Source organism: Archocentrus centrarchus, chromosome 8 (genome assembly GCF_007364275.1).
Source record: "Archocentrus centrarchus isolate MPI-CPG fArcCen1 chromosome 8, fArcCen1, whole genome shotgun sequence".
NCBI classification, from domain to species: Eukaryota; Metazoa; Chordata; class Actinopteri; order Cichliformes; family Cichlidae; genus Archocentrus; species Archocentrus centrarchus.
In genome coordinates this window covers 6,201,460-6,219,119 of record NC_044353.1, presented here as the reverse complement: position 1 = coordinate 6,219,119, position 17,660 = coordinate 6,201,460, and the positions used below count along the sequence as shown (strand labels likewise).

The following is a 17,660-nucleotide window of genomic DNA, read 5'->3' as shown; positions in this document are numbered from 1 at the left end:
TGGGAAAACTGTACTTCTCCACACAGCAGTGACCATGCAGGGGCTGTTACATTTCCATAATAACTGAGTAAGACAGAGATGGTGTGTTCATTCATTTTACAAATTCTGTACTTAATTAGAATATTCTTTTTTTTTTTTTTTAAAAAAGCCTTGGATGGATTTTATTGTCATTATGCAGCTGAACAACAGTATGGTTTTCGTCCTGTCTGTGGAACACTGGTGTGGCACGGAGGCTAGTCCCGACACACGCAGTGGCACTTGTGTGTTTGTTACAATATCCTTTATTGTGTTCCCTTTTTCACAGTTTACACTTCGCTTTTGGCTTCTTGGCAGGCATCAACCTCAGCTCAGCTCAGTCAACCTTTCTTCCTGCCAGCTACTGGTTAAAAAGACAAAAACACACAATCAATCGCATGCCACCACCCTGATGCCCCTCTCTGAACCCACTGCCCCACCGTTCCCCTGCAGCCATGCCCCAGATCACACCCCACCATCACAACTGGACTCTTTATTCTCTCAAAGATCAAGAGTGGAGATTCCCAGCCAATCTACATGTGTTTTGTGGAAGGCATTTGCCTCTATAATTTTACAATAATCTTGTTATTTCTGTCTATACAAATGCAATATCATGAAGTATTGTGGAAAGAAAAAGTATAACAGTACATCCTAAAACCACTCAACACAGCTACACTATCCTCTTAATCCATAATATATCCAGTTATATCCAGAGTTTATGTGGTCCTAATTATCAAAAAAACTGTTAAACTGGCATCAGTAGTGAAGGTGCACAACAGAACACATGATTCAAAAAGGAAACTGTTGAAATTAGTGGTTTTATTTTAATCACGACAATGTTTTTTTTTATGAGCGCATATATATATATATATTGTGGCCCCACACGAGAAACTCACTGTGCTATGCACAACACAAAAAATAACCAAAAAAATTTAAAATGAAAAAAAAAGTGAAAAGGTTAAAAAGGAGAATCTTAAACACAACAGGATAGGTACTTAAATCAACATTATTAGAACACAACTATATGGGATTTTTTAGAGATGCTGTTATTTTTTTTTCCAGAATAGAACAGTTTGGTACTTTAAAGCCTTAAAACTGTCTTGTTGAAAAGTCACTGAAAACAATAGTAATGCAAACCAGTATCATCAGCATAAAAATGATATTAGGAATGTTAGAGCAGGGGTGCCCAATAACAATTTTTTACAAACTGGCCCTTTAAATACAGTTCAACACTTATTTAAGAGAAGAAGAAGAACAACAACAATGCGATAATATGATTAGCTTATAAAGTAAAACATTTTTGTAAGCAACACAGAGCAAATTTGGACGGATAATTACTAATGAATTATTACAAATATTATTATGTTGTGGGACGTTGATGTTAATAGAATATTTACAGGGCCTTTCAAGCTCTCCCACCTTCCGCTCCAACTGAAAATTAAAAGTTGGCACCCTTATCATTATATTTTTCACTCTGCTGATGATCACGATCCTCTTCACACTCAGCTCTTTCCACATTTTGTGCTTCATCCCCCCTCATCTTTGTGTCGTCCTGATTAAAACTGATATAGTGATCCTCTTCTGCACCATCGATGGTGTAATTATTCGAAATCACTGCAACACAAGCATCACAATATTATCTGTCAGCAATTTGAAATATTTTCTCAATTTGCCTTTTAATGCAATTGTCACTTCATGGGCACATACTTTGAAATCGGACGAGGTCTTCAGGCATCCTGGCTTGTTTCCTTCTCCTGAAGACCAGAAAGACCACAGGCAAGACCAGCACGAGCAGCAGCAGAGGTAGAGAGACTGAGCCAAGCACCATCACAGCCACTAAGAAAGAAAAGCATTCCTCTCTTAGTTTATCCTGAAGAAAAGTTTGAATTGTGTCTGCCACACAAGAATTCAACCATCAAGGGAAAGCTAGTCAACATTAGCAAGATATTTGATTCATGGAGGTATTGTTTTTCTGTGTAGGTTCTCAGTCATCCAGGTCATAGTAGTCTCTGGAGCCTGAAAAAGGGCAACTGGACTGCTTTTTGTTTCTTGAAGACATTTCACCTCTTATCCGAAAGGCTTCTTCAGTTCTCAAACCAAAAGGTGGGAGACCCAGGTAATTAAACCCCCGTCCCTTGGAGGTGGTTGTGACCCACTATTGTTCATGTGCATAATCACATGCGCTAAGGTATAAATACTTTGCTATTGTACTTAAGTAGATTTTTCAGGAATCTGTACTTTACTTGAGAATTTATTTTTCTGACTACTTTTACTTTTACTAACTACATTTTTACACAAATATCTGTACTTCCTACTTCTTACATTTTCAAAACAGGCTCGTTGCTTTAGGTTTAGCACGTTTGCATTTCTGGTCACTGCGCCATCAAGCATCCAACGATCTGAGCCTAAATAGTGAAACAATAGCACATACTGGCATATCCTCCATCACCTGGGCTTATTGCATGCAAACAGATTTAAGAGGCAAAACCATGTAATTTATGTATCACTTTTTTTGTGCTATAAAAAATACCAAAGTATTTTTTTAACACAACTACTTGTACTTCTTAAGTACAGAATGTCTGTACTTTTGCCACCTCTGGTGATGACTAAAAGGTACCAACATTGTCTTTCTACAGTAATACAGATGATTAACCAGCTAGATATAACTGATATATGCAGCATGTAAATAGCATTAGTTGCTTCGTCACATCAAAGTTAACTTATTATTATTACACTAGATCAAACTGATACTCATGTATACAGGATGCATAACATACAGTACATGGCATTGAGCAACATAATAGTGTAGGACAGTCTTGTGTCTGTCTCGTCACTGTTCTGGCCGATGTAACTCACCCCACATTGTCATTAATGCCAATGGTTTTCTGAGATTACCCTAAGCTCCTTTCAGACCCAGATAATAAAACTGTCTTTCAGACATCTTTTCAAATCAATCATAAATCTTACTTAAACGCAGCTTCAATCCAGCCTTTGTAATGGTGACACTCATTGCTGTGAAGGTTGAGGTGAATTTCCTTGAGGACACTATGACCTCATACACACAGCTGTAGTTGCCCTGGTGTTCATAGTCAGCTATAGGAAAGCTGAAGGAGGCTGAGTTATTGACAGCTGGCTGGGTGTTGGTGATGTTGGAGCCAGAGAAGATGAGAGAGAAAACCCCTCCAGGATAGCTTGAGGAAATGGAGCAGGTGAAGCTAAAGTTGTCACCTCTCATGACCTCTGCACCTTCAGGACCCCAAACCAGCCCTGTGCTAGGAGATGCCAGGGAGATGCTGGGCTGCTGCAGTGTCACTGGGTAAAAGGGAGAAAGCATGAAGATAAAACAGTCAAGCAAACAAAATAACATGAAGTGAAGCCGGTATTTCTGAGCTATGTTTTGTAAGAAAAAACTTGTTCCACTAACATTTGTAATAAGCATGCTATTCAGTGAGCCTTCCTTAAAAGTTTACAAAGTGAATAAAACTATGCAAGATGTGATTTGCCAGGATGGATAAGGGACCCCTCCCCCCTCGGGGGATATAGTTATATATATAGTTAACGTTACTAAGTGGGTTCATGGGCTTTGGGAGGAAACCCGAAAAAATAGATATATAGATATATTTGCCTTTCAGCTAAGATGTGTTTTTGTAGTTGAACTTTCTGACATTTATTTTAATTAAAGCTAAAGGAGAAAACTGCATTTCTGCTGTACCAGTAAAAGCCCGACAGAATCGCTTACCATAATTTAATTTTGAGTTAAAAGGGAAATATGTTTTTCCATTACCATTAAGGGAGAGTCTGATAGGGTCACTTTGAGATTGACACTATGATCTCTCATTATTGAAGTTCACTTGAGGGATATTGAAGGTAGCAGAGCAAAGAGCAAACTCTCCCTCTACCCCCACATAGACCATATGACTGCGCCATTGACTTCCTCCCCAGAGCACCACTGCCCACAAGTCGGCTGTACCACCTTTCCAGGCGGCAGGTATCATCAGGCATTCCTCATCTCTGGTGGGAGCAGGGTTTTCCTTCATTTCTAAGAAAGATGGGTCCCTCAGACCCTATGTTGACTTTAGGGGGCTTAACTGAATCACTGTTAAAAACAACTATCCACTGCCATTAATCAGCTCAGCGTTTGAGCCATTACATGGGGCAACCATTTCCACCAAGCTCAATCTGCGTAATGCTTTGGTACACATCTGAGAGGATGATGAGTGGAAAGCTGGCTTCAGCATCCCACTCTGTCAGTTCAAGTACCTGGCGATGCCTTTTCGGGTGTCTAATGCCCCGGCATTGTCCAGGTGTTAGTCAAAAATGTCCTCAGAGATTTTTTGAATGTGTTTGTTTTGTTTGTTTGTTTCTTGAGATATAACATCGAAGGAAGGCACGTGCAGACAGCTCTGGAAAAGATTAAGGCTGTGGTGGAATGGGAGAGTTTGACCTCCAGAAAACACCTTCAGCAGTTCCTTGGATTTGACAGCTTCTATCGCCGGTCCATACAAAACTACAGTCAGCTAGATGCACCACTCACTCAACTCACCTCTGTTAAAAAACCTGTTCTAAGGACCCCATAGGCGGAGGCACTCCCACCGGGCAGAACTATGATGTTGGCTACTGTCATGTATTGGGTATAAAATTAGTACTGGATCACAATGGTTAGACAGGGCTGAACTATTTTTTATAATTTGGACTGATCACGAGAAGATAACCTACCTGCAGCAGGCTAAGGAATTGAACTCAGGATCGGTGGTCTCTGTTTTGTGGTTGCTTTAATGTTCATAACTCATATCACCCTAGGTCTATGAATGTTAAGCCCAATGTTCTCTCCTGCCAGTTTTTGATGGACAAGGACAATGAGACAATGAGAGCCTGACTGTAATTAAATGCAAATTTTCTGTGTATTAAGCCAATGGCCCATACTACTGTTTTCTTTCAGAAGATCCAAATAATTTAAACCTTGCAAACCTATCTGACTGATAATGGGATCAAACAGACAAATTATAGACTGTTTTGAGGCAACGAGAAGGAGACTTGCAAATATTTATCATTTCTTCAACAGCTAGCTTAAAGAGGAAATTTACAATTTCAGTTCTTCATACCAGTGAGAGAAACTCTGACAGAGTCACTTTGTGTTGAAGTGAAGTCTCGATATGAAACCCTTGTCTGATAGTGACACTGGTACGATCCCTCATTACTGAAGGTCACTTGAGTGATACTGAATGTAGCAGAGTTTCTACTGGATGTCAGGGTCTTCCTGAAGGAGCCTGAGATCTGCTGCAGAGTGAATGTTCCACCTAAATGCTGAGTTGAGATTGAACAAGTGATGCTAATGTCTTGGCCCCAGGTCACCTCCCCAACAGGAAACATGGAGATGCTGGGCTTTGGGAGGGTCACTGAAAAATATCAGAGTGGTACTTTATGAGGAATATGATACCTTCACAGTTTCTCATTATTCTACCATTCATGAATACACTTTAATAAAACATTTATTGTAATATATAATTTCCCTTCTCAGCCTACGAAAGTCTGACTGTCATTAAATATAAATTTTCTGTGTATTTAGCCAACGGCCAATAACATTGTTTTGTTTTTTTAGATTATCAAAGAAATTGACATCTTGCAAAACTATCTGACTGATAACTGGATCAAATGCCCTAATACACTGTTTTGTAGGCTGAGAGATGGAGACTTGCAATTATTTATGATTTCATCAACAGTTAGCTTAAAGAGACAATTTTCATTTTCAGTTCTTCATACCAGTAAGAGAAACTCTGACAGGGTCACTTTGTGGGGATCTGAAGTCCTGACTTGAAACCCTTGTCTGATACTGACACTGGTACGATCCCTCATTGTTGAAGTTCACTTGAGGGATACTGAAGGTAGCAGAGTTTCTATTCGATATTTGGGTCTTCCTGAATGAGCCTGAGATCTGCTGCAGAGTGAATGTTCCACCTAAATGCTGAGTTGAGATTGAACAAGCGATGCTAACGTCTTGACCCCAGGTCACCTCCCCAACAGGAACCATGGAGATGCTGGGCTTTGGAAGGGTCACTGCAAAAAAGTAAATTACATAGTTGATGTTTCCTTTGACCTAAGGTTTGAGTCTTCATTTTAGCTTCCTGACAACACAAATTTTATTTCTAGTTCAAAGAACTTTTCAAAGGGAAATACATGTTTCCATTACCAGTGAGAGAGAGTCTGACAGGGTCACTTTGGGACGAACTGAAGTCTCGACTTGAAACCCTTGTCTGATACTGACACCGGTACGATCCCTCATTATTGAAGGTCACTTGGGTGATATTGAAAGTAGCAGAGTTTGTACTTGATGTTTGGGTCTTTCTGAATGAGCCTGAGATCTGTTGCAGGGTGAACGTTCCACCTAAATGCTGAGTTGAGATTGAACAAGTGATGCTAATGTCTTGGCCCCAGGTCACCTCCCCAACAGGAAACATGGAGATGCTGGGCTTTGGGAGGGTCACTGAAAAATATCAGAGTAGTACTCTATGAGGAAAATGATACCTTCAGAGCTTCTCTTTATTCTACCGTTCGTGAATACAACATAACAATTATTGTAATATATAATTTCCCTACCCAGCCTATGAAAGTCTGACTGTCATGACATATAATTTTTCGGTGTATTTAGCCAACGGCCAATAACACTGTTTTTTTTTTTTTTTAAAGATTATCAAAGAAATTGACATCTTGCAAAACTATCTGATGGATAATGGGATAAAATGCCCTAATAGACTGTTTTGTAGGCTGGGAAACGGAGACTTGCAATTATTTATCATTTTATCAACAGTTAGCTTAAAGAGAAAATTTTCAATTTCAGTTCATCATACCAGTAAGAGAAACTCTGACAGGGTCACTTTGTGGGGATCTGAAGTCTTCATTTGAAATCCTTGTCTGATACTGACACTGGTACGATCCCTCATTGTTGAAGTTCACTTGAGGGATATTGAAGGTAGCGAAGTTTCTACTCGATATTTGGGTCTTCCTGAATGAGCCTGAGATCTGCTGCAGAGTGAATGTTCCACCTAAATGCTGAGTTGAGATTGAACAAGTGATGCTAATATCTTGTCCCCAGGTCACCTCCCCAAGAGAAACCATGGAGATGCTGGGCTTTGGAAGGGTCACTGCAAAAAAGTAAATTACATAGTTGATGTTTCCTTTGACCTAAGGTTTGAGTCTTCATGTTAGCTTCCTGACAACACACGTGTCATTTCTAGTTCATAGAAATTTTCAAAGGGAAATACATAATTCCATTACCAGTAAGAGAGAGTCTGATAGAGTCACTCTGCGGTGAACTGAAGCCTCGACTTGAAACCCTTGTCTGATAGTGACACTGGTACGATCCCTCATTATTGAAGGTCACTTGAGGGATATTGAAAGTCGCAGAGTTTCTACTCGATGTTTGGGTCTTCCTGTATGAGCCTGAGATCTGCTGTAGAGTGAATGTTCCACCTAAATGCTGAGTTGAGATTGAACAAGTGATGCTAACGTCTTGACCCCAGGTCACCTCCCCAACAGGAATCATGGAGATGCTGGGCTTTGGGAGGATCACTGAAAAAATGTAAAATACTGTTAGTTTATTTTGTTTCTGCTGAGGAATAACTCATGTAGTGCAATTTCAATAGCCATCCATAGAAATTATAAATGGAGAAAGGAAAATTGTTTTCTTACCAGTCACAGATATTCTGACAGAATTACTTTGGGGTGAGCCGAAGTCTCGACTTGAAATGCTTGTCTGATACTGACACTGGTACGATCCCTCATTGTTGAAGTTCACTTGAGGGATATTGAAGGTAGCGGAGTTTCTACTCGAGATTTGGGTCTTCCTGAATGAGCCTGAGATCTGCTGCAGAGTGAATGTTCCGCCTAAATGCTGAGTTGAGATTGAACAAGTGATGCTAATATCTTGACCCCAGGTCACCTCCCCAACAGGAATCATGGAGATGCTGGGCTTTGGGAAGATAACTGAAAATATATAACACAGTATTAGTGTACTTGATTTGTGCTGAGGAATAATTCACTAAATATAAATTCAATAGCCATCCATAGAAATTATAAATGGAGAAAGGAAAATTGTTTTCTTACCAGTCACAGATATTCTGACAGAATTACTTTGGGGTGAGCTGAAATCTCGACTTGAAATCCTTGTCTGATACTGACACTGGTACGATCCCTCATTGTTGAAGTTCACTTGAGGGATACTAAAGGTAGCAGCGCTTGTACTCGAGATTTGGGTCTTCCTGAATGAGCCTGAGATCTGCTGCAGAGTGAACGTTCCGCCTAAATGCTGAGTTGAGATTGAACAAGTGATGCTAATGTCTTGACCCCAGGTCACCTCCCCAACAGGAAACATGGAGATGCTGGGCTTTGGAAGGATCACTGCAAAATAATTAAATACCATAGTGGGTTTTTCCTTTGAGCTAAGGTTTGAGTCTTCATTTTAGTTTTCTAACACAAGTTTCATTTCTAGTTCAGAGAAATTTTCAAAGGGAAATACATGTTTCCATTACCAGTGAGAGAGAGTCTGACAGGGTCACTTTGGGGTGAGCTGAAGCCTCGACTTGAAACCCTTGTCTGATATTGACACTGGTACGATCCCTCATTGTTGAAGTTCACTTGGGTGATATTGAAAGTAGCAGAGTTTGTACTTGATGTTTGGGTCTTCCTGTATGAGCCTGAGATCTGCTGCAGAGTGAATGTTCCACCTAAATGCTGAGTTGAGATTGAACAAGTGATGCTAATGTCTTGGCCCCAGGTCACCTCCCCAACAGGAAACATGGAGATGCTGGGCTTTGGGAGGGTCACTGAAAAATATCAGAGTGGTACTTTATGAGGAACATGATACCTTCACAGTTTCTCATTATTCTACCATTCATGAATACACTTTAATAAAACATTTATTGTAATATATAATTTCCCTTCTCAGCCTACGAAAGTCTGACTGTCATTAAATATAAATTTTCTGTGTATTTAGGCAATGGCCAATAACATTGTTTTGTTTTTTTAGATTATCAAAGAAATTGACATCTTGCAAAACTATCTGACTGATAACTGGATCAAATGCCCTAATACACTGTTTTGTAGGCTGAGAGATGGAGACTTGCAATTATTTATGATTTCATCAACAGTTAGCTTAAAGAGACAATTTTCATTTTCAGTTCTTCATACCAGTAAGAGAAACTCTGACAGGGTCACTTTGTGGGGATCTGAAGTCCTGACTTGAAACCCTTGTCTGATACTGACACTGGTACGATCCCTCATTGTTGAAGTTCACTTGAGGGATACTGAAGGTAGCAGAGTTTCTATTCGATATTTGGGTCTTCCTGAATGAGCCTGAGATCTGCTGCAGAGTGAATGTTCCACCTAAATGCTGAGTTGAGATTGAACAAGCGATGCTAACGTCTTGACCCCAGGTCACCTCCCCAACAGGAACCATGGAGATGCTGGGCTTTGGAAGGGTCACTGCAAAAAAGTAAATTACATAGTTGATGTTTCCTTTGACCTAAGGTTTGAGTCTTCATTTTAGCTTCCTGACAACACAAATTTTATTTCTAGTTCAAAGAACTTTTCAAAGGGAAATACATGTTTCCATTACCAGTGAGAGAGAGTCTGACAGGGTCACTTTGGGACGAACTGAAGTCTCGACTTGAAACCCTTGTCTGATACTGACACCGGTACGATCCCTCATTATTGAAGGTCACTTGGGTGATATTGAATGTAGCAGAGTTTGTACTCGATGTTTGGGTCTTTCTGAATGAGCCCGAGATCTGTTGCAGGGTGAACGTTCCGCCTAAATGCTGAGTTGAGATCAAACAAGTGATGCTAACGTCTTGACCCCAGGTCACCTCCCCAACAGGAATCATGGAGATGCTGGGCTTTGGAAGGATCACTGAAAAAATAACAGAGTAGTACTCTATGAGGAAAATGATACCTTCAGAGCTTCTCTTTATTCTACCGTTCGTGAATACAACATAACAATTATTGTAATATATAATTTCCCTACCCAGCCTATGAAAGTCTGACTGTCATGACATATAATTTTTCGGTGTATTTAGCCAACGGCCAATAACACTGTTTTTTTTTTTTTTTAAAGATTATCAAAGAAATTGACATCTTGCAAAACTATCTGATGGATAATGGGATAAAATGCCCTAATAGACTGTTTTGTAGGCTGGGAAACGGAGACTTGCAATTATTTATCATTTTATCAACAGTTAGCTTAAAGAGAAAATTTTCAATTTCAGTTCATCATACCAGTAAGAGAAACTCTGACAGGGTCACTTTGTGGGGATCTGAAGTCTTCATTTGAAATCCTTGTCTGATACTGACACTGGTACGATCCCTCATTGTTGAAGTTCACTTGAGGGATATTGAAGGTAGCGGAGTTTCTACTCGAAGTTTGGGTCTTCCTGAATGAGCCTGAGATCTGCTGCAGAGTGAATGTTCCACCTAAATGCTGAGTTGAGATTGAACAAGTGATGCTAATATCTTGTCCCCAGGTCACCTCCCCAAGAGGAACCATGGAGATGCTGGGCTTTGGAAGGGTCACTGCAAAAAAGTAAATTACATAGTTGATGTTTCCTTTGACCTAAGGTTTGAGTCTTCATGTTAGCTTCCTGACAACACACGTGTCATTTCTAGTTCATAGAAATTTTCAAAGGGAAATACATAATTCCATTACCAGTAAGAGAGAGTCTGATAGAGTCACTCTGCGGTGAACTGAAGCCTCGACTTGAAACCCTTGTCTGATAGTGACACTGGTACGATCCCTCATTATTGAAGGTCACTTGAGGGATATTGAAAGTCGCAGAGTTTCTACTCGATGTTTGGGTCTTCCTGTATGAGCCTGAGATCTGCTGTAGAGTGAATGTTCCACCTAAATGCTGAGTTGAGATTGAACAAGTGATGCTAACGTCTTGACCCCAGGTCACCTCCCCAACAGGAATCACGGAGATGCTGGGCTTTGGGAGGATCACTGAAAAAATGTAAAATACTGTTAGTTTATTTTGTTTCTGCTGAGGAATAACTCATGTAGTGCAATTTCAATAGCCATCCATAGAAATTATAAATGGAGAAAGGAAATTGTTTTCTTACCAGTCACAGATATTCTGACAGAATTACTTTGGGGTGAGCTAAAGTTTCGACTTGAAATCCTTGTCTGATACTGACACTGGTACGATCCCTCATTGTTGAAGTTCACTTGAGGGATACTAAAGGTAGCAGCGCTTGTACTCGAGATTTGGGTCTTCCTGAATGAGCCTGAGATCTGCTGCAGAGTGAATGTTCCACCTAAATGCTGAGTTGAGATTGAACAAGTGATGCTAATGTCTTGACCCCAGGTCACCTCCCCAACAGGAATCATGGAGATGCTGGGCTTTGGAAGAATCACTGCAAAATAAGTAAATAACATAGTGGGTTTTTCCTTTGAGCTAAGGTTTGAGTCTTCATTTTAGTTTCCTGACAACACAAGTTTCATTTCTAGTTCACAAACATTTTCAAAGGGAAATACATGTTTCCATTACCAGTAAGAGAGACTCTGACAGGGTCACTTTGGGACGAACTGAAGCCTCGATTTGAAACCCTTGTCTGATATTGACACCGGTACGATCCCTCATTGTTGAAGTTCACTTGAGTGATATTGAAAGTAGCAGAGTTTGTACTTGATGTTTGGGTCTTTCTGAAGGAGCCTGAGATCTGCTGCAGAGTGAACGTTCCGCCTAAATGCTGAGTTAAGATTGAACAAGTGATGCTAACGTCTTGACCCCAGGTCACCTCCCCAACAGGAAATATGGAGATGCTGGGCTTTGGGAGGATCACTGAAAAATATAACACAGTGTAAGTTTCTTTTACTTGTGGTGAGAAATAACCCACTTATTGCAATTTCTACAGTCGTCTAAAGAAATTTTAAATGAACAGAGGAAAATTGTTTTCTTACCAGTCACAGATATTCTGACAGAATTACTTTGGGGTGAGCTGAAATCTCGACTTGAAATCCTTGTCTGATACTGACACTGGTACGATCCCTCATTGTTGAAGTTCACTTGAGGGATATTGAAGGTAGCAGAGTTTCTACTCGATATTTGGGTCTTCCTGAAGGAGCCTGAGATCTGCTGCAGAGTGAACGTTCCACCTAAATGCTGAGTTGAGATTGAACAAGTGATGCTAATGTCTTGACCCCAGGTCACCTCCCCAACAGGAAACATGGAGATGCTGGGCTTTGGAAGGATCACTGCAAAATAATTAAATACCATAGTGGGTTTTTCCTTTGAGCTAAGGTTTGAGTCTTCATTTTAGTTTTCTAACACAAGTTTCATTTCTAGTTCAGAGAAATTTTCAAAGGGAAATACATGTTTCCATTACCAGTAAGAGAGACTCTGACAGGGTCACTTTGGGGTGAGCTGAAGCCTCGACTTGAAACCCTTGTCTGATATTGACACTGGTACGATCCCTCATTGTTGAAGTTCACTTGAGTAATATTGAAAGTAGCAGAGTTTCTATTTGATGTTTGGGTCTTCCTGAATGAGCCTGAGATCTGCTGCAGAGTGAATGTTCCACCTAAATGCTGAGTTGAGATTGAACAAGTGATGCTAATGTCTTGGCCCCAGGTCACCTCCCCAACAGGAATCATGGAGATGCTGGGCTTTGGGAGGATCACTGAAAAAATATCACACAGTGTTAGTTTCTTTTATTTGTGCTGAGAAATAACCCACTTACTGCAATTTCAATAGTCATCCAAAGAAATTTTAAATGATGAAAGGAAAATTGTTTTCTTACCAGTCACAGATATTCTGACAGAATTACTCTGGGGTGAGCTGAAGTCTCGACTTGAAACCCTTGTCTGATACTGACACTGATATGACCCCTCATTACTGAAAGTCAATTGAGGGATATTGAAGGCAGCAGAGTTTCTACTCGATGTTTGGGTCTTCCTGAATGAGCCTGAGATCTGCTGTAGGGTGAATGTTCCACCTAAATGCTGAGTTGAGATTGAACAAGTGATGCTAACGTCTTGACCCCAGGTCACCTCCCCAACAGGAATCATGGAGATGCTGGGCTTTGGGAAGATCACTGAAAAAATATGACACAGTGTTAGTGTATTTTATTTGTGTTGAAAAATAACCCACTTACTGCAGTTTCCACGGTCATCCAAAGAAATTTTACCATGTTAACACATCACAAAAAAATGCCTGAAAAAGTATACCCAAATTAAATCAGCTGCTGTTCTTTAAGTTTTTGGAGTACATTCAAAAACTTGGTCTCTTTGTGAAGATGACAATCTATATGTTTCATTTTTGCAGTCAAAAATGCTTTAACTGTAATTACTATGTAAGTATTAAGTTTGGAAGATAAAAATTTGACAATTTTTGCCTCGCCTAGATTTTTCATATTTGTTTTTATGTAAGTACACACTGAAGGCACGGACTGGAAAATAAAATGAAACTGTGGAATGAAGGCTCATGTACTTGTATTTAAAATTTCATCAAAATAGCACAAAAATTTACTGTTTTGGACAAGTGTTCATGTGTTGATGTCCAGGCGTTGTCCAAATGGTGCCATTTGGAGACTCCAAGTGGCACCAATGGGACAGTGCTCAATATACTAACTTCAAATGACTGTAACTCCTCAATGGCCTCTTTCCCACCAACAGGGTTCCGGAGCTGGTGCCATAATTTGAACGGTTAGGCGGGTTTTCCATCGCGGAAGCACTCGGTGCTCGGCCGAAAAACGGGTTCAACTCCGGCCCCGAAAACTAGCTGGTCTCAAACCAAGAACGCGTGACAAAAGTGGCAGAAGGGCGTGACTCTGCCGTCTCAACATCAAGTTTTCTACCATATTACATGTGTATTACATGAGAAAAGCGAAGCGATTTTCACAGCTGTGAATTAGGTTAGGCTCTAAGGCTGAACTTGCTGCTTTGTATCAGTTCATATCACAGATAAAAAGACGCAAAGTGCGTACTTGTTGTCGTGCTCTAATCACTGTCTGTGTTTACCTCTGTGCTGCACACAGATGCTGCAGTAGTTTGGTTTGGACCGTAAAATGTATTTGCAGCACAAGAAAGGGGAGTGTGTTCTCCCATGTTTGTGTGCTTCGGCTTCTGTGTCCAGACGAGAACCCGCCCACACTCATACGTAAAGGAGCGGTTTATAGAAACGCGGGCCCATTCTTAAGCATTTCGCCGGTTCATTGGGAACAGCATAAGCACTGGCACGCAAACCGGCTCCTCGGCGGTGGGAAAGTAGCAAATGCTTCAAGATACAGTCATCAGTGAGGGCTCTAATGAAAGATAATACCCAGAGGAATCCTCTGGTATACAGAAATTTACTGATAGTATGAATTAATTATAATTCTAAACACGTAAATCAGAGGTTTCCCTAATTTGTAAAAGAAGGAAAATGTTAGGCCTTCATTCACAAAAAACCCAGTCTATTTTCAGTGATTCCTTCACACACCCAAAATAAATAAATTTCATATTGACAAAAAGTTACAGCAAATGTAAACACTACATATACACATAAAATAAAATAAAAAAAAAACACAATCCTCCCAATAGTCCTTCTCTGATACACAACCTACAACCTCCTCCCAAACAATTACACCCACCCCCCACAAACAGAAAACAACTTACACAAAGCCCACCACAAAGCATAAAGCTTTTTGTAAAACTTTAGACACTTACTGGCTATCTCTATCAAAAAATGGAACATCTTCAGATGTTGGCTCATCAGTTGAATCAAAAACCTGTGAGCAATTCCACAACCTCCTCTGCACTATACTTTGTCCTGCCGGTGGCCTGTTCTGCCTTTTCTCACTCTCCAAAACGTCAATGACACGATCGCACCGAATATCAATAAACAAAGCTCTGAGCCATCGTCCTCCTCATCTTGCCATAATAAACGTAATAAAGACCCCTGTGAAAGCCTCATCAGGACCTATAATACATCTTCCCTGCCCCCAAACACTGCTCTTGCAAATTTTCATGTCAATCATGCGGCACACACAATTGCACGCACACACACACACAATATAAGTGGTGTAACACCACTGTACTGTGATATTTTCTGTGTAATGGTGCATGTCAAGCTCACCATTACATACATATTTACATCTAAATGGCATATAATACGAAAACGAGCTGAGGATAAAAAGTTACACTTACTATAATCACCTTCTGTGAGTAACAGCTGTTTATTTGTGGGATTCTGCAGCCGTAAAACCAGTCTAATCAGCGACAAAGTCCCCTAATAAACAATAATTCCCTCTCGTGAGTCATTTTGTCACTTCTTTGAAGAAATATAGCTTGTTATGAGATGTTCTGACAATCCGTTAGTGAGAAAACGTACTATAAATACTGTTTACACACGATGGTGCACAGACTCTGACTTTCTGCTGAGTTCACGGAGGACGCACTGATTGAGCAGGAAACTTGTGGATTCATGTGAAAACAAACTCCAAGGTGCCATACACCCATGTGTCAGGAATGTTATTGGCTATACAGCTGTGGTTTTAGATTTTGGTTCAGTGTTGACCAGTCAGAACGATTGAAAAACATTTGGGGTGTGTCCAGAGAAGCTACATGATGCTCTCTGGTTATTATTGGCTCTGGAAAACCCATTCCTTAACATGGTTGGCCAAATGAGGTGTCAATCCAATTGGGAGGGTCTCGCCTGACATAAAAAAATCATTGTAATGGCTGACTGTAGCATTATTTTGATGGTATGAGGCTGCAAATTCGGAAGCACGACAAACATCCCGTGGACGGGACATTGCCAGTTAACAGGTTAAATGAAGAAAGGAAAATTGTTTTCTTACCAGTCACAGATATTCTGACAGAATTACTTTGGGGTGAGCTGAAGTCTCGACTTGAAACCCTTGTCTGATATTGACACTGGTACGATCCCTCATTGTTGAAGTTCACTTGAGGGATATTGAAGGTAGCAGAGTTTCTACTCGATGTTTGGGTCTTCCTGAATGAGCCTGAGATCTGCTGCAGAGTGAATGTTCCACCTAAATGCTGAGTTGAGATTGAACAAGTGATGCTAACGTTTTGACCCCAGGTCACCTCCCCAACAGGACTCATGGAGATGCTGGGCTTTGGAAGGATCACTGCAAAATAAGTAGATAGCATAGTGGGTGTTATCTTTGAGCTAAGGTTTGAGTCTTCATTTTAGTTTCCTGACAACACAAGTTTCATTTCTAGTTCAGAGAAATTTTCAAAGGGAAATACATGTTTCCATTACCTGTGGGGCTGGGTGTTGGAAGGTTGTCTGAAAAGTAAAATAAAAGAGAGACAGCACACTCAGTGATTATATCATTATAAGCTGATAAGAACAAAATTTCAACATAAATCAAACAAATGATTGTTTTAGACCTGCAGAGCAAGACTTTCAAAGCAGTACACCTTTTACTTGGTTTTGCTTCCTCAAAGTTCTAATAATTACATTATTTAAAGTCTGATAGGGAATCAATCATAGTATATAAGAGTTCTTAAGCCTTTAATTCTCTCTGCTTTAGTACAAGTTGTGCTTACCATTGTAACAAGAAGCACATTAGGAAGATGTCTCTTACTTCACTACAACGGAAGTGTCCACACTTTGATTTCTTGCCTCATTGCCTTTTCAGCGTTTGTTTGTATCACAGCAGTGTTAATTTTGACAGTAAATTTTGATTTAGTTTTAGTCATAACTTATTCATCTGAATAGTTTTATTTTTAGTCTAGTTTTAGTCAACGAATTATCGTATCGTCGACTAAATCTACAGTCGATTCAGTCGACTAAAATATAAAGGGTGTAAAATGTAAATGCTTTTTTTTCAGTTCCCTTGAATTAGTCATTATACACACTTACACAAACCTAAACATTTATTAAAAGTTATGCAATATTATTGATAATATTAACATTAGCGTTTCACCTGCTTCTCACACACCTGATCATTAACACCACCTTACTGAGATAATACGAGCGTTTTACAGCAGGACACACTCTGAAAGGTACAGGGCAGTGTAGCACAAACGCTAAACTGGGAAAAACACTTTACCCTGCATGACATTAAAATGCTTACCTTTGCATGGAGATCTGGGTGACTGGTTTGCAGATGTCGTTTAAGATTTGATGTGTTTTTACCCGAGATAGTCCCCCCACATGGTTTACACATAGTTTTGTTTGACAAATGTATCCATACATCGGCTCTTCTCTTTCTCTCTGCTGACATTGTTTACATAACTTAGTTCTATCAGAACTAACAACAAATCACAGGCTAGTTTGGTCTTCCTGGGTTTAGAGCAAATTTGTGCAACTGTGCGTTTGATTGGATGTTTTCCTAACTTGTCCCGCCCTGTCACAAAATTAAATCAGTTCTGATTGGATGTTTTCCTAACTTGTCCCGCCCTGTCACAAAATTAAATCAGTTCTGATTGGATGTCGTCCCCGCCAAGCATTTTCATCTCATTTTCATTTGTTGATGAAAGTGTCAGTTAATTTCATCCTCCTTTTTGTCATTTTAGGTAGTTTTTTTTTAGTTATTGTCTCGTTTTCATCATGAAAAAAATGGTTGTTGACGAAAATTATGATGAAAATATTTCGTCAACGAAATTAACACTGTATCACAGGGCACGTCCGATTTACTTATTA

At 39.9% G+C, this 17,660-nt stretch overlaps 1 protein-coding gene across 1 annotated transcript in view; it reads right to left on the bottom strand.

The window, feature by feature from the left end:
* Positions 1–814: 814 nt before the first annotated feature.
* Positions 815–17,660, bottom strand: part of LOC115785258 (immunoglobulin superfamily member 1-like) — a 30,894-nt gene continuing 14,048 nt past the window's right edge. The window contains exons 6-22 of the mRNA XM_030736795.1: positions 15,844–16,137; positions 12,805–13,098; positions 11,966–12,259; positions 11,125–11,418; positions 10,712–11,005; positions 10,285–10,578; positions 9,626–9,919; positions 9,199–9,492; positions 8,541–8,834; positions 8,116–8,409; positions 7,702–7,995; positions 7,288–7,581; positions 6,861–7,154; positions 6,203–6,496; positions 2,983–3,327; positions 1,723–1,851; positions 815–1,629 (exon numbers count right to left, since the gene is read on the bottom strand). Coding sequence (XP_030592655.1) covers positions 1,454–1,629; positions 1,723–1,851; positions 2,983–3,327; positions 6,203–6,496; positions 6,861–7,154; positions 7,288–7,581; positions 7,702–7,995; positions 8,116–8,409; positions 8,541–8,834; positions 9,199–9,492; positions 9,626–9,919; positions 10,285–10,578; positions 10,712–11,005; positions 11,125–11,418; positions 11,966–12,259; positions 12,805–13,098; positions 15,844–16,137 — 4,766 coding nt within the window. The 3' untranslated portion in view covers positions 815–1,453. The remainder of the gene's footprint in view (positions 1,630–1,722; positions 1,852–2,982; positions 3,328–6,202; positions 6,497–6,860; positions 7,155–7,287; positions 7,582–7,701; positions 7,996–8,115; positions 8,410–8,540; positions 8,835–9,198; positions 9,493–9,625; positions 9,920–10,284; positions 10,579–10,711; positions 11,006–11,124; positions 11,419–11,965; positions 12,260–12,804; positions 13,099–15,843; positions 16,138–17,660) is intronic.